The sequence below is a fragment of the Zingiber officinale genome, chromosome 8A, assembly GCF_018446385.1.
Source record: "Zingiber officinale cultivar Zhangliang chromosome 8A, Zo_v1.1, whole genome shotgun sequence".
NCBI classification, from domain to species: Eukaryota; Viridiplantae; Streptophyta; class Magnoliopsida; order Zingiberales; family Zingiberaceae; genus Zingiber; species Zingiber officinale.
Window position 1 is genome coordinate 10,691,552 of NC_056000.1, and position 23,974 is coordinate 10,715,525.

At 40.7% G+C, this 23,974-nt stretch overlaps 3 protein-coding genes and 1 pseudogene across 3 annotated transcripts; 2 read left to right on the top strand and 2 right to left on the bottom strand.

Annotated features, from left to right (window-relative positions):
- The first annotated feature begins 9,407 nt into the window (after positions 1-9,407).
- On the top strand, positions 9,408-11,818 carry LOC122008737 (L-gulonolactone oxidase 3-like). The gene is made up of 4 exons (XM_042564575.1): positions 9,408-10,069; positions 10,136-10,459; positions 10,583-10,838; positions 10,949-11,818. The coding sequence occupies exons 1-4, from the start codon at positions 9,722-9,724 to the stop codon at positions 11,752-11,754; spliced, it is 1,734 nt and encodes a 577-aa protein (XP_042420509.1). The 5' UTR covers positions 9,408-9,721; the 3' UTR covers positions 11,755-11,818.
- A 310-nt stretch (positions 11,819-12,128) lies between these two features.
- Positions 12,129-12,713, top strand: LOC122011481 (60S ribosomal protein L27-3-like). The gene has a single exon (XM_042567874.1). The coding sequence runs from the start codon at positions 12,213-12,215 to the stop codon at positions 12,618-12,620; it is 408 nt and encodes a 135-aa protein (XP_042423808.1). The 5' UTR covers positions 12,129-12,212; the 3' UTR covers positions 12,621-12,713.
- Positions 12,714-12,763: 50 nt separating this feature from the next.
- LOC122010504 lies at positions 12,764-16,076 on the bottom strand (annotated as a pseudogene).
- Positions 16,077-21,529: 5,453 nt separating this feature from the next.
- LOC122007866 (anthocyanidin 5,3-O-glucosyltransferase-like) lies at positions 21,530-23,131 on the bottom strand. Its single transcript, XM_042563396.1, has one exon. It carries the CDS (start codon positions 23,058-23,060, stop codon positions 21,636-21,638), a length of 1,425 nt encoding a protein of 474 aa, XP_042419330.1. The 5' UTR covers positions 23,061-23,131; the 3' UTR covers positions 21,530-21,635.
- Between the last annotated feature and the right edge of the window lie 843 nt (positions 23,132-23,974).

The following is a 23,974-nucleotide window of genomic DNA, read 5'->3' on the forward strand; positions in this document are numbered from 1 at the left end:
ACTTGAGGTATTAGAGAGGGAAAATCAAGTCTTGAGGTCAAGACTTGATAATTTAGAAAAGGCTCTTAAAAACATGGAGAAGTCATCTCTAGGGTTTAAGAGTCAAAAACCCAAGTCCAAGGACAAGAAAGGTTTGGGTCACAAACCTAAGTCCCAAGTGGTCAAGCCCACTTATCATAGTGTTCCATTCGATTATGGAACAAAGCCTAGGGCTAGGAAGACCACCACCAAGGTCACAAGGGGAGTCACCCCTAGAGTTGATCTTGATGAGTCCCAAATGACCAAGGCTTCAAAGCCTAAGAGGGTCATTAGGAGGGTTGCTAGGGAAGTCATCCCTAGTGAATATTTAGTGAACCCAATGAGCTCACATAGATATTGGGTTCCTAGGAGCATCCTCTCTACCTCATAGATGGGTTAGAGAGTGTCAACTCCGCTTAGAAGGGTAGTTAGCCCAACTTTGAGGAAATTGACACTCAAGGAGCATTTTCAAGGTTTTGTTAACCTTTGAAAATGAAATAGAATTACTAGTTACTCCTTGAAGAGCTAAATGTGCCTAATGGTGGAAATATCATTTTTAATCTTAAGTGGCACAATTTGAGGAAAACCTAGAGAAATACCATAATTGGGATTTTGGTTTCTCTTAGGGATATAAGGGCAATCTAGGATTAGATGTTAAATTAGCTAAGTGATTAAGGATACTTAGATAGGTAATCTAGGTATTTCATTTGTGCTAACTTACCATGATTGTTTGCCATATGCCATGTCATGACATCATATTTAATTTATGATAATTTGAAATGTATGATAATGATTAGGTTATTTATATGTCATGCTTTATTTAAGTTTTCAAACTTTATGCCATGACATCATGACATTGGCACATGTTTTTACTTATGATATCATTTTATGCCATGTCATCATCTCTTGCATTATAATCAATGAAATTGATTTGAGGACAAACACAATTTGATATTGAGATCAAATTGGTGTTTAGAAAATGCATGAGAACTTAGCCTAAGATGACCTAAACCCATATCTCACATCAAAATTGACTTGGATGTGTTTGATACACTTTAGATGTGTGTGAGATATTAGGATCATGAGTTAGGATCAAGGTGCATAGTTCTTGTACCTAGATGAGCCTAATTCAAGAAATTGGGGATCATAGGGAAAGCTTATGTACAAGTCATGTACATATAGCCCAAAGATTGTGGTCCCAAATTAAAGGGTTTAAAATCATTTCAAAATTGATTTGAAAAACCTTGATGAAGCTTTTCTAGTGATAGCATTCATCATTGAGCGAATTGATACAAAGTTGAGGTAAACTTGAACTATTTCAAAGTTTTTGAACTTTGTATCAAGATTTGAAAATGGAAGTTATTTTTAGATAAAACTATTTTTCCATGATAGTATGTGGTATGAGGAATATATCCTCAAATTTTCATAATTTTTCGAATTTTCTGTGATTTTCTAGAGGTTTCTGAATTTCGGAAGGAGAAAAATCAGAAACTTCTGATATCAGAGCTGTGGACCGATCAGAAGGGAGTCTGATCGGTCCAGGTCTGTGTGGATCGGTCACTGTGACCGATCCAGGGAAGGCCTGATCGGTCCGGTGACCGATCAGGGCGTGCCAAATGCTGAATTTGCTGAATTTCGACTGTGATATGAAATTTCAGCCGTGGGAGTTGAGTTTCAGGTTTCTAAAGGTTTGAAACTCTCCAAGACATTGTTGGTGCAATGGTCAAGGGGGAGTTTTACCTAATTGTCAAGGGGAGTTGACTCTTAGGGGGAGTTTTTACTCCTTAAGACTTTTGAGGATTAGTGATATGGGATTATCACTAAGTTGATTGTTGAGTTTAATATCAAGGGGGAAATTAAGAGTTTCAATGAAAGGTATGGGACTTTCATTAGGAAGAAACTCTTGACCTTGATACTCTCCTTTTTCTTTTTGATGTGTGTCAAAAAGGGGAGAGTGTTCATTGGAGAATTATTGGAGAACCCAAGTTAGGTTATCGGGTTAACCTAAGCTAGGGGATGAATGTCAAGGAATGTTTGAGGAAGAACATTGGAATTCTTTTTGATGTGTGTCAAAAAGGGGGAGAATTATTGGAGAACCCAAGTTAGGTTATCGGGTTAACCTAAGGGGAGAATGTCCAGAGAATGTTCAAGGAAAGAACATTGGACATTGGAAGATGGTTGGAAAACCTAAGTTAGGTTACGGGTTAACCTAACTTGATTATGGGTTTTGTCAAACATCAAAAAGGGGGAGATTGTTGGTGCAACCTTAGGTCAAGGTTGACCTGGTTGACCCGACTCGAGGTGACTTGACTCGAGTTGTATTTTGATGTTTGACTTGGGAAGATTGTCGGTGCAACCTTAGGTCAAGGTTGACCTAGTTGAGTTGCATGTCGATGTTTGACGAGAAGAGAGTTGTATTCTTGATGTTTGACAAGAATAGGTGTTTGGGAGATTGTAGGTGCAACCTTAGGTCAAGGTTGACCTAGTTGACCTGATTCGTGAAAAGTCCAAGTATGGAGACTTGGCACTGGAAAAGTCCAAGTACGGAGACTTGGCACGGGGAAAAGTCCAAGCAGGTAGCTTGGCACGCGGAAAGTCCAAGTATGGAGACTTGGCACGGGAAAGTCCTAACTGGGATGTTAGGCAGTTGGAAAGTCCTGGTGAGTGAAGCCAGGCAGTGAGAAAGTCCTAACTGGGATGTTAGGCAGTTGGAAAGTCCTGGTGAGTAAAGCCAGGCAGTGAGAAAGTCCTAACTGGGATGTTAGGCAGTGTGAAAACCCTAGTGAGTGAAGCTAGGTGAAAGTCCTGGTGAGTGAAGCCGGGCAAGGGAAAATCCAGATGGATCAAGGATGATCGGACATCTGGTGTTGAGAAGGTCAAGTAGGTCAAGGGAGTGACCGGATACTTGACACGAAGAGAAAAGTCCAAGTGGGTCAAAGGGATTGACCGGACACTTGGTGAGGAGTCTTAGCAGGTCAAGGGAGTGACCGGATGCTAAGCATGATGTACCAATAGGTCAAGGTTGACCGGATATTGGTTTGGAAGGTTTGGGACTTGGTTGGCAAAAACCAAGCTCTGGATCGGTTTGCAGACCGATCCAGCGATACGTTTGTGTATCTGATCGATCTGGTGACCGATCAGATAACAAACAGAAGCGGTTCTGTGAGCTTCTGATCGGTTTGGGGACCGATCAGAAGAGTTGAGCAGAGACACAGAGGTGATCGGTCTCCAGGACCGATCCAGTTGTGGCCTGATCGGTCCACGGACCGATCAGAAACGAACAAAGTTGGGCAACTTTCTGTTGAGCAATCTGATCGGTCTAGGGACCGATCAGCCCAGGGCCTGATCGGTCCCCAGACCGGAGCCTGATCTGTCCACGATTCGACCGTTGAGTCACAACGGGTCGCTCCGTCTTCTCTGCTGGCTTCTGTCTTCACTGTGCAGGTTCGCAGGTTATAAAAGGAGATCAAGGCTTTGGTGCTTCGGTTTCCTTCCTTTTTCCCTCTCTTCTGCTGAAGATTTGTGGGCTGCGATAAGAGCTCTGTTGAGTTCCTTCCGAAAGCTTCGCGTGAGCTTCCCCGACTGGAACAGCTGCTGCTGTTAGGGTTTTTGAAGCTGCTGCTTCATCCGGACTCCAGTCGACGAGAAAGCAAGTTTGGTAGAGTGCTTGTGTATTCTTATTGTATTTCTTGCTTATTCATTGTACTTGTACTCCTGTTTGCTGTTGCAATCAAGTGTGGCGAGGTTTCTCCACCCAGAAGTGTTGGTTGCTACTCGGAAAACCTATAGGTTCCACTGTACAAAAATTTTGTACAAAGGTCTAAACCTTTTCCTAGCTACCATGTGTTCTTTTAAATTAAATTTTGGATCGCCTGCGGAACTTAACACGTTTGATCCAAAACTTAATCTATTTGTTCTTTTAGGTTTTGACTTGGATCTCTTGCGGAACTTAACACGTTCGACCCAAGTCTCCTTAAGTTATTAATTTCATTAAATATTAATTTCCATAAAAGGTTCCCAGTACTGACGTGGCGAGGCACATGGCCTTCTTGGATATGGGAGCAACCACCACCGACTAGACAAAACCTTTAATAGAAAGCTAATATTTAATTTCCTAAAATAACTTTAGGTTAACCAAAGAGAACAATCAAATCACAAGGAAAAGAAAAAACAAAAGAACACAACTTCGAAAAAACATATTCGAAATTCTAGAACGTAAGCCTCTTGTATTTGGTATTATTTCCATAAATAACTAGCATGATGCGGAAATAGAAATTACTAGTTATACCTTGTAGAAAAACCTCTTGATCTTCTACCGTATTCCTCTTCTAACCTCAGACGTTGTGTGGGCAACGATCTACTGAGATGAGAAACCACCAACCACCTTCTTCTCCTCCAAGCAAGGTTCGGCCACAAAGGAAGAACTTCACCAAAGAAGAAAATCAAAATACTAACCAAGCTCCAAGAGATGCTAGCTTTCTCTCCTTCTTCTTCTTCTTCTCCAAGTAGTATCCGGCCACCACAAGAACTCCAAGAGAGATGAAGTATTCGGCCACCACAAGAGGAAGAGAGGGAGAGGGTAATGGCCGGCCACAACACCAAGGAAAAAGGGAGAGAAAACAATAGAGGTTGTGTCTCATGAAGGCACCCCTACCCCTTCTTTTATATTCCTTGGCCTAGGCAAATTAGGAAATTTAATTACAATAAAATTTCCTTAATTTTCTTGACATGAATTAATTGAGAAAAATAAAACAAAATTTCCCAATTAACTTGAGATGGCCGGCCACATCATTGGAAACAAAAGAGGACAAGTTTTAATCAACAATTAAAACTTCCTAATTTGTTTCCGGAAATTTTAAAAAATAAAATTTCTCTTTAAAATCTCTTCATGGTTGATAAAAGGAAATTTCTATAATTTTAATTTTATCAACATGTGAATAATTTTTAAAGAGAAAATAAAATATCTCTCCAATCTACAAATAAGGAAAGAGATCTAATCTCTTTCTTTAATCTTTTGTAGATCTTTTACAAGAGAGATATTTTAATTTTAATTCTCTTTAAAATATATCTTCCACATAATAAAAATTAAAATTAAATTTCTTTTTAATTTTATTTGGCCGGCCCTACTAGCTTGGGTTCAAGCTAGGGTCGGCCACCCAATTTTATACCTAGGCCGGCCCTAGCTTGTTCCCAAGCTAGCTTGGCCGGCCCCCATTGGGTGGGTATAGAAGGTGGGTATAGTTGGGTATAGAACTCTATAAATAAGAGGCTACGATAGGGACCGAGAGGAGGAATTGGTTTGGTCTCCCGATAAAATTAAGCATCCCGTGTTCGCCCGAACACACAACTTAATTTTATCAATGATAATTCATTCCACTAGAGAACTATCATTGAACTACCGCACCAATCCCAAATTACATTTTGGGCTCCTTCTTATTATGAGTGTGTTAGTCTCCCTATGTTTAAGATATCGAATGTCCACTAATTAAGTGAGTTACTGACAACTCATTTAATTAATATCTAAGTCCAAGAGTAGTACCACTCAACCTTATTGTCATGTCGGACTAAGTCCACATGCAGGGTTTAACATGACAATCTTTATGAGCTCCTCTTGAGGACATTATCAACCTAGTATCTCTAGGACACAGTTTCCTTCTATAATCAACAACACACTATAAGTAATACCATTTCCCAACTTATCGGGTTTATTGATTCAACGAACTAAATCTCACCCATTGATAAATTAAAGAAATAAATATCAAATATATGTGCTTGTTATTATATTAGGATTAAGAGCACACACTTCCATAATAACTGAGGTCTTTGTTCCTTTATAAAGTCAGTGTAAAAGAAACGACCTCAAATGGTCCTACTCAATACACTCTGAGTGTACTAGTGTAATTATATAGTCAAGATAAACTAATATCTAATTACACTACGACCTTCTAATGGTTTGTTCCTTTTCCATTTTGGTCGTGAGCTACTGTTTATAATTTATAAGGTACTGATAACATCATCTTCTGTATGTGACACCACATACTATGTTATCTACAATATAAATTAAATGAACAACTACAAACAAATGTAGACAATTAGACCAAATGTGATTCATAATAAATGTTTACAAAGCTTAGGCTTTCAGTATACATTCCAACAAGAAGGAGTTTTTATTAGCCGGTTTTCCGGGGACTCATCCACCGACAGATTGATTGGGTTCGTCCACCTTACGGACACGCCGAGGAGTAGGAGCATCATCTCCGAACCTCGTACATCGCTGTGTTAAGGTTTGATATTCTTCCTTTCGTTTCTAGTTTATTTTTCCGCTGCGCTAACGAATTGTAGGAAGAAACGAGCGATTTGGGGCGGCTATTCACACCCCCCTCTCTAGCCGAGTACGAAGGATCCTAACACATTTGTCGTATTCCTCTTATGGACTTAATTTGAAATTAGGCTTGGAATGATACCTGTGATCCTGCAAACTCAAAAGCTAACAGCACATAGGGTTATATGAATCAGGCAGATTAAATGCAGTGGAGGAATCGCAGAAACAAAACTGATTGTGTGTGTGGATCGGTCACCAGACCGATCCATGGACCGATCAGGACATATCCTGATCGGTCCACAGCTTGTCTGATCGGTCGTGGAGACCGATCAGGCTGCAGGTGGATCGGTCTCTACGACCGATCCCTCCCTTCTTCTCTTCGCAATACCATCTCCTGATCGGTCTGAAGACCGATCAGATTTCACTCAGTGTGCTACTGAGTGTTTCCTGATCGGTCTGGGGGATCGATCACTCAGTGTGCTATTGAGTGATCCATGGAAACTTAGTTTCTGGATCGGTCTGACCGATCCATCTTATGTATCATTGGATCGGTCTGCCGGCCGATCCAATGTACCATGGAATCATTCTGACCTAATCGGAGAACAAACTACCAGGCCCTCTCCGACTTCGTCCGGAGAACGAGCTACAGAGCCCTCTCTGACCTAGTCAGGAGAGCTACCGAGCCCTCTCGACTTGTCCCGGTCCGGAGAGCGAGGCCCTCTCGACCTGGTCAGAACGAGCCACTCAGCCCTCTCGACCTACTCAGGAGGCAGGCTCAGGTCCTCTCCGACTTCGTCAGGTCCAGAGAACGAGCTATCGAGCCCTCTCTGACCTAGTCCGGAGAACGAGCTACCGAGCCCTCTCCGACTTCGCGTGCCAAGTTTCCAACTTGGACTTTTCCCTTCCACTTGATCAACCTTGATCATTAATCAAACCGAGTTTAATTAACATCTGATACAAACTTAAATCTGTGCCAACATCAAAACAACAGTCAGGTCAGACTGTATCAACAAAAACTTAATTTAATTAATGTTAATTAAAAATTGGTTAAATTAATCTCAATTTAATACAAAATTGATTTTAATTTAATCCAAAATTAATTAACATAAAATAATATTTATTTATCTCAATATGAAATTAATTAATAATCAATTTTAATTTAATTCAAAATTAACTCATGATTAATTTAAACAAGATTAATCCATAATTAATTTAATTGAATTAAATCATAATCAATTTAAACAATTTAACTAAATTAATAAGAAATCAATTAATTTAAATTAATCTGAATTCAAATTTATTTAATAATTGATCAAGTTTAATTAATTATAAATTATTTAATCAATTTAATTACTAATTAATTAATCAAATTTTAAATTAACAAAAAGAATTTTAAGCTCAAATAAAATTTAAATTAGATTCAAACAATTTTACTTTAACTAAATTAATATGAAATGAATTAATCAAACTTAATTAAAAATACTAATCTAAATTTAAAACTTCTAACTAAATAATTCAAAATATTTTTTCTAAGTTTAATTTAAAATTCAAAATTAAAACAATCTTTGAAATAAAACTAATTTGAATAAATCTGATCTAATCGAAAATAATTAAGAATCCAAACTCTAACTTAGTCCAATCATTGAATTAAGTATCTCTTAAAAATCATAAAATTACTATGTGTTAAAAATTTCGATAAGGAAATTAATTGAAACTAATTTGATATTTTTTTGATAGATATATTATGAAAAATGATATGCACAATGAAAAAATTTATAAATAGACATATAAAATGATGAGATCTACAAAAAGTGAAATGGTGGACCATGAATTTATGTATCTATGAACATTTCCTTAAGATTTTTTTTTCTGTGCATATCCTTACTCATATATTATTATACATGTGGGATATTAGAATATTTTAACTGAATACTTGTCATAAAGAGAAATGTTACATAAGGAAGAGATTCTATGGGCAGTTTTATATTTAAAAAAAAAAGGTTCAAGATCAAATATTTTAGAAAATATATTTTAAAAACTTTATCTTAAACATGTTCTTTAATTTTTTTTAGAAAATGGTATCTTTTTTTTTCCAAAGTTATCAAAAGCCTTTTTGAAAAATAAATAATTATTTTTGAAAATAAATAAATTCTATTGAAAACTTTCTTTTGAAATAGATGTTAAAAAAAAATCCTTTCCAAAATACTTTTAAAGACACTCTTTTGAAAAATATGTTTAGTTTTAAAATTAATTTTTTCTTTAAAATAATTCTTTAACAAAATAGATTTTTTATTTAGTATATTTTTGACAAAACAACTTAAACTCTGCTTCTGAAAAAAGCTTTATTATGGATATAGTTTGCTTGGTAATGTTTTTAACTTATTACTTATACTCGGTATGTTTGTATGTTAATGTTAAAGGGGGAGGATAATAGATTAAATAAGGTTAGATAGCTCAAGAAACATCATAACACAAAAATATATAAAACAATATTTAAGGGAATAATTTTTTTTTTGAAGTCCAAACAAATTTTAAAATAAAAATTAAGATTGGACGTTGGGAGCAATATTATTCAAATTTAATCTTTATTTTTGATATATATATTTTTCTCCTACGATTATGATAAATTAGATTTGTTTCTTTGCATCGTGCCCATCGTCTAAGCATAGAACTTAGAAGATCGTGAACGCACATGCCACGTTATGCCCTCATTGGAGTTATAGCTCGACATCCGCTGACATTTATATTGGCGGATTCCCACCTAAGAGGATAACTTATAATAGTATAGAAGAAAAAATCTATAATAATTATAGGAAAGTGAAGAATGGATCTGTCCACCGACTGGGCCTTAAGTTTCTCTTGTGTAATACATCGAGCTTTAACCTGCATAATCTGCAAGGTGACCGTCTAGTAATTTGATCAAATTACCGAGACAATCTTTATTATTGGTGGAGAGGAAGAGGTTAAAGTGAAAATAGGAGAGGAAAATGGAAATAAATTAAGGAGAAATATTCAGTGTTGTTAGTGGAATAGAAGAAGAGTTGAAGAACTAAGAAGGAGAAGAAAGAAGAAAAGGGCTTGTTGATAGATGAATTAGGAGAATTGAGATCAATAAAAAAAAATAATTATCCTCTCGAGAGGAGAAGGTTGTACAGTTTGACTTCAGTCTCCGTACATCTGTTAAATTAGAAAGCGCAAGTGATTCGGCGGACGAGAAGTTCAATCGCGGGAAGTACAACTGTGATGTGCCACGGGCAGGAGAGTTGGGACCGGTGGAATTTATTTGAGCAGGTGAGAGATTTTAATTGATTTAAATGACATTTTCGAACTCCGAAGATCGCAACAATTGGGAACAATCCATCAGTCATAGTGGCCGCCAAAATGGCAGCCGCAATCCGGAATTCCATGTTGATTGTCGTCGTCATCAGCGGATGGAGCGCGCTCTTCGCCGCCGCAAAGCCGCCGGCGCCGCCTGTTTACTGCGATGACACTGGTTGCGTCCTCTCCAACGCCTACGGCGCCTGGGTCGACCGGCAGCTGTGCCGCACTGGTCAGGTTGTCTTCCCGACGACGGAGGAAGAGCTGCGCGTCGCCGTGTCGGATGCTCGTCGGGAGAGGTTCAAGGCCAAGGCGGCGAGCGGCTTCTCCCACACCATCCCCAAGCTCGCTTGCCCGCCGCCGGAGAACTCCGTCGTCATCAGCACCGCCAAGTACAACTCGAGGATCGAGGTAGGCGCGTCGCGCGATTTGATTGATTGTGTTTCCCCGAATCGGATTCGATTGCTTTTGCATTAGGTGGATGTGGCGAACCGGAGGGTGACGGCGGACGCCGGAGTGGGGCTGCGGGATCTGATCGATAAAGTGGAGGCCGCGGGCCTGAGCCTGGTGGCGGCGCCGTACTGGGAGGGTGTGAGCATCGGCGGGCTCATCAGCACGGGATCGCACGGAAGCTCGTGGTGGGGCAGGGGAGGCGCCGTGCACGACCACGTCGAGAGCCTGAGCCTGGTGGTTCCGGCGCCGGCGACGGAAGGGCATGCCAAGGTCGTCACCCTGCGACGTGGGGATCCCCTGTTCAATGCAGCAAGCGTTTCCCTTGGGCTTCTCGGAATCATATCTCAGGTCACTCGATTCGATTCGATTCGATCGATTAGCTTGTGATTACTTGGAATGATCGCAGATTCGCGGTGGATTGTCATCGAAATACCAATCTTCTTACTGCTAAGCAATTCTTCTCCCCACCAGGTGACACTGTCGCTGGAGCCCAGCTTCAAGAGGAGAATCACCTACGCATTCCGGGACGATTCCACTTTCCAAGACCGGTTCATGGATCACGCCTGGAAGCACGAGTTCGCCGACATCACTTGGTTTCCGTCGCAGCACCAGGCGGCGTTCAGGTTCGACGACCGTGTACCACTCAACACCTCCGGCGATGGTTTCAACGATTTCATCGGCTTCCAATCGAATCTCATGGCCGTTTCGATGGCAGTTCGAGCGCTTGGTAATTGATTAAGGCCGTTCTAATCCGCATTCAATTTGTCAGCGACCAATCGAATCTTTTAGCATCGGATTGTCCTGTAGCAATGCAATTAATGCTTCTTGTGTGCGCAGAGAAGGCTTTCGATGAATCAAGAAACGTCAAAGGTAAGTGCGCCACCGCTTCCACGGAGCTAGCGTACAAGAAGACGATCGCCAACGGCCTCAGGAGCAACAACCTGCTCTTCACCGGCTACCCTGTCGTCGGCCGCCAAGGCCGGATGCAGACCTCCGGCTCCTGCCAACACTCGTCGGCATCAGACCCCTTCAGTTCCTGCGCGTGGGACCCCAGAATCCAAGGCCTCTTCTTCTACGAGACAACCGCCTTCTTCTCCCCCCAAAGCTTCAAATCCTTCATCCTCGACGTCAAGCGGCTCCGCGACATGAACCCCGACAACTTCTGCGGCGTCGACAACTACAACGGCTTCATGATCCGCTTCGTGAAGCGGTCGGAGTCCCTGCTGGGGCAGCCGGAGGACTCGGTCGTGGTGGACTTCAACTACTACAGAGCGAGCGACCCCTCGACGCCGAGGCTGAACCAGGACGTGTGGGAGGAGGTGGAGCAGATGGCGTTCGTCAAGTACGGCGCCAGGCCGCACTGGGCCAAGAACAGGAACGTTGCTTTCGTTGGCGTCCAGGGGAAGTACCCTGGCTTTGAGGAATTTCTCTCGGCCATGAAGGAACTGGACCCGGAGGGCATGTTTCAGAGTCCATGGTCCGATGAGGTGATCTATGGCAAGGAAACAGTGAAGGGCGATGGCTGTGCATTGGAAGGGCTGTGCATTTGTTCAGAGGACAGACACTGTAATCCAAGCAAAGGGTACTTGTGTCAACATGGTCTAATATACAAGGAAGCAAGGGTGTGTAGGCCCATCGACTGAGTGTTGGCATTTTATTTACTGTTGTTGTATGAAGTCAATAATATCAGACTAAAATATATCGACTTAGGCAAGTTCTTGAAATGATTAGTTGGAATTTTACAGCATTCCATCGAAATCTCTGCTTTTGAAAGTCCCCATTATAAAAGACATAATTAGCATGAAGGGCCCTTCGTTAATCGTTCATAAATGAACGACTCAGGTTAATCAGCTAAATCCAATGGCTATAATTCCATTTTATCTAATCACGGGAGAAATATTTTGACAACACTTAAACAAATATTTAAAAAATATAATAATAAAACTTATGAGAAATTTAAAGAAAATAAATTCTGAAGGGCGCAACTGCCAACCCTAATCGTAGCCTTTAAAAATCTGTGCCTTGCTGATTTTTTGCTGGGATAGCGCCGCTTTTGGAAGAGTTCGTTTGGAGCATCGATATCGGCGAGGCGGAGAAAAAAATGGTGAAGTTTCTGAAGCCGAACAAGGCGGTCATCATCTTGCAGGGGCGCTTCGCTGGGCGGAAGGCGGTGATCGTGCGGGCGTTCGACGATGGCACGCGGGAGCGTCCCTACGGCCATTGCCTGGTGGCCGGCATCGCCAAGTACCCGAAGAAGGTCATTCGTAAGGATTCGGCGAAGAAGACGGCCAAGAAGTCGCGCGTGAAGCCGTTCCTGAAGCTGGTGAACTATAACCATATCATGCCCACCCGTTACACCCTCGACGTCGATCTCAAGGACGTCGTCACCCTCGACGCGCTCCAATCCCGCGATAAGAAGGTCACTGCTTCAAAGGACACCAAAGCTCGCTTCGAGGAGCGCTTCAAGACCGGCAAGAACAGGTGGTTCTTCACCAAACTCAGATTTTAATTTAAAAAAAAACTTACATCTCTATGTATCAATTTCGGATTCTGCCGAGTTTTACCCATTGGGATTAGTATTTCTTAGGGTTGGATGGATCAATTTGCTTCAAGTGCGGATTCAATTTGCGTCATTCGTCGATAAGAACGATATCTTAATTTGGCTTACCACTTGGACTAATTTGCGTGATTCGTCGATATAACCTTTTTTCCTGCGTGCCAAACCCAAATGTTTATTTATCATCATGATAGACAGGGTCACATGTGCAGAAAACATGCAAATTGCGAGACGAGTACGATCGGTGGGTACTTAGATTAAAAGGTTTAACCAGTAGTCACCACAAGAGCACTTGCCATCGTTGAAATGGTGAAATCGTTTATCATCCCTGACGATGAACTCTTCCAACAGTTCTGGACATGATCTTGATTGCATTATGACAGTCGCCACATATTCTGAGTTCTTGATGATTCGCCGTGGAGCCCTTGCAGATGTGCTTATCATCCCATATGCGATTGCCAACCTCTCACTGTGATAGAGTAATTTCTGTTCCTTGGCTTCCTGATCAATATCATGGAGCACATATCGAGTATCAGGCACATAGACTTGTTCTTTCACCACCACCTTTTCAATCTTTGGCGGCAACTGGTATTCTGCAAGCTTGTTTCTCCCTTCCAGCATGTTCATCGTCTCTTGGCTGGAGGGATTTGAATCTTGGATGCAACAGTCTTACTAGGATCCGTGGAAACCATGAGCTCCCCAGTTCGATCCTCAAGATCTACATCACCCTGAGCCCGAGCCAAATTCATCATCACTTCCCACACTGAAACTGGTGGTTAAAATGACAACTTCTCTACAAATTCAAGTGCCTGATTAAGGCGGCCTGACTTCCCAAGAACTTCAATTAAACCAATATAATGCTCAATCCGTGGAGATATCTCGTACTCCTTGCTCGTGTATTCAAAATGAATGAATCCCTCTCCGATTGCCTCAGCTCTGGCACAAACAGCCAAGACAGAAACGAAGGGCCTTTCATTGGGTAAAATTTGGATCTTCCTCATATGTTTGTATATCTATGTTGAGATTCAATCAAAGTCTCATATTAAAAAAATTTGGAAAAGATTATAAGGTTAAAAGGATGTAAGATATCTACATTGACATTAGACCTTTTGGGAAGAGCCCAAGAGTAAAGTCATGCGAGTCTAGATCCAAAGTTAACAATATTATGTCATTATGTAGATATGTGGACATCCTTTGGACACAACAATCTGTAATCCTTCATCACCTATGTTGTTTGCAGCATACCCATCAATCATCAAGCTCCAAGAGTCCATAGTTCTCTCAGGCATTCTATCGAATACATGACGAGTCAACGAGCATCAACCATGCTGTTGCACTTTGAGAGTGTCTCCCGTAAAGCGCCAAGAGTCTATAGTTCTCTCAGACATTCTATCGAACACATGACGAGTCAACGAGCATCAACCATGCTGTTGCACTTTGAGAGTGTCTCTAGTAGCTTGTTATTGATTTGTAGGTCAGCATGGAAGGGCGAGTGGAAAAAGGACTAATAAATCTTCTTCAATTCCATGAGCTTACCCTTCCGGGCGAGGGCAAGAAGTACAACAAGGTCTGGAGGAGGCGTCGCCACTGGATGTGGACTATGACTAGTACCGGCGGAGGCGAGCGATTGTTGGATGGCTCATGGCAATGGAGGGCGATGGTGTTGGTTTTACTGCGGTCAGTGGTCCCACGGGAAGGCGCGGGGATCTATAAAATGGGGTGGTGGCGATGGGGAAAGAGTTTCCAAATAGGGGTTTTATTTCTGACAATAATAATAGCCTAGTTTTATCTTAGATAGGATCGATTATATGGATCATTTTAATCATTAAACTCCATCTCCTATTATATTATTATTTATACTTAATAAATTTTTTTTGCTTATTCGATATGTGTGTTTGTTATATTTTACGTCGTCTAATTAGAGCATTTATTGATCATCTAAATAGATACTTGTACTATTTTGTACATGTTTCTCGAAATTTTTCTTTAATAGATACAATTCTGAATTTCTCTCTAATATTTTTATTTTTTATTCTGTCTATTTTTGTGTGTCCACACATCTATTTTAACATCATCTTTGTAACTCTTATCTTTTAAGTATATGTTCGAGTCATAACCCGACATTCAATTTCATATAACATAGTAGGTCTAATTGTGATTTTGTAGAATTTTTTTTTTAAGTTTTAGAGGTATTTTACGGTAACGTAAAACATTTAATGTTTTTTTTTCCATTTCAACTATCCTACTTGTATTCTATATAAAACATCTCTTTCAATCCCTCCATCATTTTACAAAAATGATCCTAAATATCTAAAGCTCTCAGTTCTGGATAACTCTTCGTCTCTTATTTTAACAATTGTCTTATTATATATAATATTGTTAACTTAAATTCTATATATTCTATCTTTATTTTATTAAGCCTAAAATCTTTCCATTCTAGTATTTTCCATCAAGATTTTAGTTTAGCGTTTATTCTTTCACGTGTTTCATTTATCAAAATAATATTATCTACAAACAACATGCACCACGGTACTGTATCTTGAATGTGTGTAGTGAGTTCGTCTATAATTAGTATAAAAAGATAGGGACTTAGAGTTGATCCTTGATATAATCTTATTTTTATTGGAAATACTTCAGTTACTCCGTTTAAAGTTTTTACTCTAATCGTTACATCCTCGTACATATCATTAATTAGTTCAATATAAGTTATGTTAATATCTCTCTTTTCTAGAATTCTCCATATAATTTCTCTTGTGACTCTATCATAAGCTTGTTATAAGTCAATAAATACTATATGTAAATTTTATTTTTGTTCCATATATTTTTCAATTAATTATCTACAAAAATGTATAACTTTTATTATCGACCTTTTAGACATGAACCTAAATTGATTTTTGGTCACCGTTGTCTCCTTTTTTATTTTTTTTTCTATTATTTTTTTTTTCAAAGTTTCATAGTATGACTCATTAGTTTAATATCCCTATAATTTGTATAATTTTGTACGTCTCCCTTGTTCTTATATAAGCGAACTAGAGTACTTATCTTCCATTGATCAAATATTTTTTTCGTTGTCAATAACATGTTAAATATTTTTGTAAGTTATTCAATACCTTATTTTCCTAGGTACTTCCATATAGAGCTATTAGACGGGCTGACCCATGGCAAAGTGGGTCAGCCCATGGTAGGCCAACCTGTGGTAGGCCAACCATTTGGTGGGGCGGGGCTGGTCGACCTGTCATCTTAGAGGTAGAGATGACAATGGGTAGGATTTGGGTAGGATTTCATATTCTCCGTACTCATCTCATTTATTATATCTATACTCATACCCATCCTCATACCCATCAGGTATTTAACTTTCATACCCATCCTCATACCCGTCGGAGTTTCAGGTATCCATATCCTACCCATCATCCTATTACTCCATACCATTCTCATTTTTAAAAAAAATAATGTAATTGTAAGCTTTTCCTTGTCTTGCGCTCCTTCGATCAGATGAACATTTCCCGTGAAAAAGAAGATGAGATACGCGTTGATGACCGGATAAAGAGACAAACTAAGTTTTTTTTTTTCTAAGACGAAAAACAGACTAAAGTTTTTTCTTTCCCAATAAAAAATGAGGCATATATATATATATATATATATATATATATATATATATATATATATATATATATATATATGATCCTGTCCGTATGCCGTGTCGATGAATGCTGGGGACGTGGCGCTCTCGTTGATGACGTATAGACCTCTGCCTTCTTCGAACCTCTGATGAGAACCTGCAAGCACAAAACTGTGCCGGGGAGGGGTTCTCGGCGACGGTCCTCCGACGCTCAAGTCAACTCCGGCGGGAAGAGATTGAAACAGAATGACGAGAATGAAACTGTAGCTACAGTGATGTTGAATGTATATCTCTACCGAAGTCTGGAGGCCCTTATATAGGACCCCGGAGAGGCGCGTGCATGCTTCACGAGGCGTGCACGCTCCTCAAAGCATACCTCGGAATAGTTGTGTCAGAAAAGCATGTCTAACACCATGCCGCAACCGCCCGAGCATATCTCTGACATGACAGTGGAAACTTCCACCGTACGATCCTCAGTACGACCTGGCCGCCGACCATGCTATTTGTCGGCGGTAGGTGTCTCGAAAATGATATCACTAGCCGCCCTTTTTGTCCTCTCCTAAGTCTTTTGTCTTTTACTGGGCCGGGCGGAATGACCGCTCGGCCCCCAGGGCACTGGGTATATACGCGCACCAGACCGAGCGAGAAGGCCGCTCTGTCACATACTCAGTCGGTAGTACGAGCTGGTTGATCTGCAGTTCGGTCGAGCAGTCTGGCCGCTTGGCACAATGGTTCCTCCATAAGGGAGACTTGTGAGCGTCGGAAGTTCAACCCAAGGTCGAGCTATCTTCGCACTGGCCCGGGATTTTCTCTGGTCGGGCGGCCAAGCGACCTCCCCGATCGGTCGGGTCTCAAGTCTGCTCTTGACTTTGACTCTCTCGTGTCGTTGACCCCTTCTTATATGGGCCCCCGATCCTTACCATCGGATCACGTGCCTTCCCTTTAAGTCTAGTCGAAGGAGGCCGCAAGTCCGACTGACTGGACCATTGGCCTGGGGACACGATCGCCGTTCTGCCACTGATGTTGCTATCCATCCGACTGGGCACTGCGCGAGTGAGCGATGCCGCTCGGCCTGACACCTGCTGACACTTCGAAAGTTTTGCTCGCCAATGGTTATCCTGCCGCCCCGACATTGGCCAGTGCGGATGCCCCCAGAATCTCCCTGGGATTCATGCAAATCTTCGCCATTAAGGCTGAGCACGCGACCGCGCCTGCGTAATGACGCTCATTAAATGCGACCTGTGAGCGAGCACCACGTGGCCACGCAGACGTCACCGCTCGCTCGAGCTGTCAAGGCTGATGTGACCTTTGACCTTTTGAATTTGACGGTCAGATATGCTCCTCGGATCCCGTGACCTGGATCGGACGGCTCTGGTCGGCCGAGCCCAACCTTTATAGGGTCGTCTCCTCTTCCACCGCCGCTTCGCGTTATCGCGTGCTCGCGTCCGAAGGCTTCTGCCCCCTCCTGTTCAGTGCTCCGGTGAACCCGCCCTCAACCCTCCGGCCACTCGCCTTCTTCTCCGACCATCTTTCTGTAAGTATTCTCTGCCCACCTTTTCTTCATTATTTTCGTTCTTTTCTTCGCATTCTAGCGGTGCTGTGCTTCGCCGGCATTGTCCCGTCCCTCTCCTTCGTCCACCTTCTCATCTTTCTCGGGTTTTTGTTTTTTCTACTGTTCCGGCGATGGCGAGCACCTCCCAACCGTCTAATCCCTCTCCCGGCTTATGGTATACGACCATGGAGAGCCGGTTCAATGAGGCTGACGCGGTGAACTTCGTCCGTGACTTCGAACTCCCTCCTACCCATAGATTAATATTAGCTACCTCATTCGATTGGCCATACAATCCGCCGTCCCGCACTGTTTGTTTCTTCCGAGATCAATTTGTAGCCGGTCTGCGGTTCCCTCTACATCTGTTCATCCTCGAAGTGTGTAACTATTTCCGCCTCCCGCTCGGCCAACTTGTCCCCAACTCCTTCAGGTTGTTATGCGGAGTAGTTGTCCTCTTTAGGCTGCACGACATTCCCTTAATCCCCAAGATTTTTCATTATTTCTATTATCCCAAATAGTCCAAGTGGGGCACCTTCCTCTTCCAGTCGCGGATCAGTCTCGTTTTCTTCGACAAGATGCCGACCTCAAATAAACATTGGAAGGAGTACTATTTTTACCTTCGTCTTCCCGAGCTACCAGCTTTCCGAACCAAATGGCACACCGCCGTGCCATTTGATTACCTAAACTTTTATTAAAAAGTTGATAAAATATCTCTTCCACTGCTCTTTTATTTTTTCATTATTTATTAGTACTCTATTACATTTATCTCACTTTATTTGGATAAGATCTATTGTCTTCCTTTCTCTCACTTTAGCTATTATATAAATATTTCTTTTTCTTTTTTTTTATCTAATTTTTGATATAATGATTCAAAAATTTTATTTTTTTCTTCATCCATTATTTTTTTTATTTTTTTCTTGACTATTGTATATTATTTTAATTTTTTTTTTATTTTTATAAATATATAATTCCTTATAAATTCTTCGTTTTCCTTTCATTTTCTCTTGTACTTTCTCATTCTACCATAAAATTTTTTTACTTAGTGGTGCATGTCGTTTTGACTCACTAAGTACACTTTTAGTTACTATTTTCAACTTTGATACCATCTTATCTCATATCGTATTAGAATCACTATATATTTCAATTAATTTTTATACTCCTACATTCTCCTTAAATATATTTTGTTTCTCATCCTTTAACTTTCACCACTTAATTCTAGAAGTCATATATATTTTTTGTTTGAGATGTATATCTAATATTACTAACCTATGTTGGGTTGCAAGGTTGCAAATAAAGTCCCATATTGAAAGCACATAGGAAAGATTATAAGTTTATAAGGGAAAGATATCTTCATTGGTACGAGGCTTTTTGGATAGAGCCCAAAAACAAAACGCTGAGAGCTTAGTCCTAAAGTGGGTAATATCATGCGAGGGGAGACCCTAAGCATGTCAAGTGTAACCTGATACTTGAAGAGAGACCCTGTAGTCCTTTGTTTGAGGGGGGATTATTGGGTTGCAAGGTTGCAAACAAAATCCCATATTGAAAAGACATGAGAAAGATCATGAGTTTATAAAGGAAAGATATCTTCATTGGTATAAGGCCTTTTGAGTGGAACCCAAAAATAAAATCATGAGGGCTTAGTTCTAAAGTGGACAATAACATGTCATTGTGGAGATATCTAAATTCCTTTTAATCCTAATAAGGTAGTTAAACTTTCTTTAGGGATGACTTTACAATCTTTATAAAATTTTCTATTATTCTTTCTAATCATAAAAAGATCAATTTGCTATTTATTATTTCCACTTTTGAATGTGAGTAAGTATTCTTCTCTTTTCTTAAAAAACGTATTAGCTAATATAATGTCATATGCTATCACAAAATCTAATATAGTTTTTTATTCTTTATTTCTCATTCCAAACCTATAATCTCATGTACCCTCTCGTATTCCTCATTTTTTCACTTCGACATGTCCATGTAGATCACCTCGTATTAAAATTATTTCATTTGACCGAATGTTTTGTAATATTTCATCTAAGTCATCCCAAAATCTTGATTTGATAAATTTATCTAATCCTACTTGCGGTGCATATACGTTAATTATGTTTATAATTTCTTTCGCAATTATTATCTTAAGAACTATAATTCTATCTCCTTTTCTAACAAATCGTACAACTTTATTTTTTAACGAACTATCTAAAATAGTACTAACTCTATTTCTTGTTTTACTCTTTCCTATGTATCATTATTTAAAACCCGAGTTCTCTACCAGTTTTATCTTCTCGCCTATTTATTTTATCTCTTGTACACACAAAATACTAATTCTTCTCTTAATCATCGTATCTAGTATTTCCATTGATTTATCAGTGAGGATTCTTATATTTCATATTCCTAATCTTATAATTACATTTAATTCGCAAATAATTTACAATTACATTTAATTCCCTAAAATTTTGAAGATCATTTATCTTTAGTAAAATATGATTTTATTTTCTAAAATATTCATTAGACTTTTACTAACACATTTACACAACACTATACATTGACATACTTACTAATGCTATTTTAAACATTTTTCACTTGCTTATTTTATCTATTTTATAATTTTCTGCCATGTACAAAGTTATTTATTAACTTTGATTTTCCTATGTAATTCACTAATGACATTTCGAGCAGATCAAACTAGTAGATTATGGTCAATTGATTGTACAAATTAAATAGATCCAGCAAACCGAATAAATTTAAAGAGTTGAGGAATATATTGAACTAGATTTTTTTTTTAAAAAAAAGATCAAATTAATTGAGACTTTGGGTATATATAAATAAACCAAATGAATTTAGCAAATCAAGATCATCTCTCTCTTTCCTTATGGAAAAGTTATCTTTGGTGTCCTCTTTTATTTCTAAGGAAGAGACCTCTCACAAGCCATGGATTCGGGAGTTAGAGTTAGAGGTGGATTGAGTTTTGGGTTTTGGGTTTGGTGGAATGAATTTTAATACATTAAATAAAAAAATTATATAGATAATAAAAATTCAAAATAGTGAAGCAAAAAAGGCTTATTCCTTTCTTCCCATGTCGGATTGTCGGGTGTGAAAGGGGATGGCAAGAGTTTGTTTCTTTTTGTTTTTTGGATAGAATGGGGACATCATTTTCTTGTTTTAATAATTAGAGATATTCAGTTCTTAAGATCGGATTGATTTTAAAGATATTCATTTTCTCGAACCCACTTTATTTATAAGTCCGTCCCATCTTGAGAATAATATCACGCGGGTGGTCAGAGCGTTGAGAACCAATTAAAGAAAAATCTGATAATTTGACTAAATCGACCGTTGAGGACAAATTAAAGAAAAGATCTCATAATTTGACTGACCTGACCCTTGAGGACCAATTAAAGAATGATCTGATAATTTGACTGAAGGAAAGTGCGAATGTGGTTGCTAAACACATGGGACGAATTAATAGTGCAACTTTTATATATGAATTTAAAAAGTTTAGTAATTCTTTTATAGATATGTTTAAAATAATGTGTTATACTTGACCCGAAATTACAGCTGATATATATTAATCAATTATTGTAATTAACATCCTCGATTAACATAGCGATAATGTGGAAAAGGAGAATATTTCGTGGAAAAACTCCTACTTTTTATTCATTCCTCGATTAACATTCTTTTTATTCGGTTGGAGATAAGCTCTAAGTTAAATTTGTAATTTATCTCATTCACATAATCTAGAGATGGATTGAGACGCATCCTAATCACCTTTAAGAATATCTCCAAAATATTATCTCATTCGTCAACGTTAGTTTGACTTGAGCTCTGGAATTTCTTTGGCAATCACTTCCAGCATAGCCAGTTGCGACGATCCCCCTTCACGCCTCGCCTCCGCCGCCTTTTCCTTCATCGCCGCCGCCCGCTCCCTCAATTCCTTCCCTCCCTCCGATTCCATCACCCACCTTAGCTTCGTCTCCACCTCCTCCGCCGTCACCATCTCTCTGTCGTACCCCTCCATCGCCACCGCCAATTTCATCTGATCCACCAGAAACACCTTGTTCAATCGCTGCTCCGCGTACAGCGGCCACGCCACCATCGCCACCCCGGCGGTGATCGCCTCCAGCGTCGAGTTCCACCCGCAGTGCGTCACGAAACCGCCCACCGCAGCATGATTCAGCACCTCCACCTGCGGCGCCCACGACTTCACCACCACCCCCCTCCGCTTGGTCCGCTCCAAGAATCCCTCCGGCAGCAGAGCATCCAAGTCCGGCTCCGACGGATGCAGGATCACATTCGCTCCCTCACCACTAGGAGGAGCCCGGACTACCCACAGGAACCGCTGCCCGCTCCTTTCTAAGCCAGTCGCAATCTGCTTCAGCTGATCCACCGAGAACGAGCCCATGCTACCGAAACAGAGGAACATCACGCTGCCGAGTGGCTGCGCATCCAACCACTCCAAGCACGCGGGCCTTTCGCCGTTTCTTTCTCCGCTAGCGTCGACGACCAACGGACCGACGCAGTAGACACTCGGCATCCTACGGCCCGGAACGCACACTCCACTTCGAAGAGCCTCGACGGCCTCTGCTTCGAAGTGATCGAACGAATTGATAAGAATGGCGTCGGCGTCGGGTAAACGATCGAACATGCGCACCATCTTCTTAAGCATCTCGTTTTCGCGTTCCATCATGTGGCTGGGCATGTGGGAGGCCGGGATAGGGGGCAACCCCGGGTAGTGAAGCGGCGCGTCTCCGAGGTCGCCGAAGCTGACGTCCATGGCAGCGTGCATGGTCGGGAGGTAGAGGCAAACGCCGAGATCGGAGGCACCGGATGAGAAGAAGAAGTGTGTTCGGAGTCGAAGCTCGGCGGTGACTTCGAGCGCGTCGGTGCAGAAGAAGTCGAGGACGACGGCGCGGACGTCGGATTCATGGCGATAGGAAGAGAGGAATTTGAGAAACTGGGGATTGTTCGGCCGGACGGAGTATAGGAATGATTGACTGGATGGGTCGTCGACGGATTCCGCCGGAGGCGGGAGCTGGTGGAAGGAGATGGAAGGGTGGGAAGCAGAAACTCGAGCGACGAAGGGGTCGAAGGAGGGGTGCTTTGTGGGAGAGTGCATGAGAACGACGTCGGCGGCGAAGTCGTGGCGAACGAAGAGCTTGGCCAACTCGACCATGGGCACCACGTGTCCCATGCCGTCCACCGGATAGAACACCACTGTCGGCTTCTTCTCCATTGATCTTGAACTTCTTCTTTTTTGTTACCTTAATTTGGATTAGATGAGGGAGATGAAGGCGAAGAGGCCGTGGCACTTGCGACTGTATTTGTAGTCTGATGATGAAGCTGGTCAAGTCGGCGATTTGACTACCAAGCAATAGGATCAGGCGTGACGCATGCAGTAGGCAAGATGAACAAGTGCACTGGATGTTTGCCGCTGAATCTGTACAATGAAGTCAACGTAAGCAGTTACGTCGGGAAACTTGATATTTTTTAACCATTGCGAGAGCTCACTCATTTATAATTATTGATATCGTTCACAAATTTATTTGATGTATCATGCCATTAAATTTTCTTTTTTTTTTTAAAAAAAAAAAAACTTAAACACCTACTCATCCTATCTGGAAATTAAAAAGATGATGTACTAAATAGATAGTTATCAAGTTGATTGAACAAAGATTTTATGAGAATAGGAGCTACTAATAGGAATGAAAAATTTTCCCATGCATATTTGAGAGAGCAGACAAATGTCAATATTAAAAATCAGAGAAAGAGTTATGTGGTAAAGGTCCTTCGACACTCAAGTAAGTACGATGTCTAAGTGAAAAATTGAACAATAGCTATGTAGCAAAGTGTATTAAGGCATATCAAAGCGTAAGTGTCTCCAAAAGCGTCTTAAAACGTACCTTGTCATCGAAGAGGACCCCCTTTATATACCACGTCTTATAACCTCTGCAATCATGAGATGACAGAGAATGTTGGGTGTTAGAAGTTGTCAAGTAAAGGAATATGTATTCTGGGAGGCATATAGTCACCGTCCAAGAAATCTTTCGTTACACGTGTGTACCCTTTTTGTAACTAACGCCATTGATGAAGCAGTTGAAAGAATATGCTATCATAAAATATTGGCTAATGGAAAGTGTAGAGTCACCT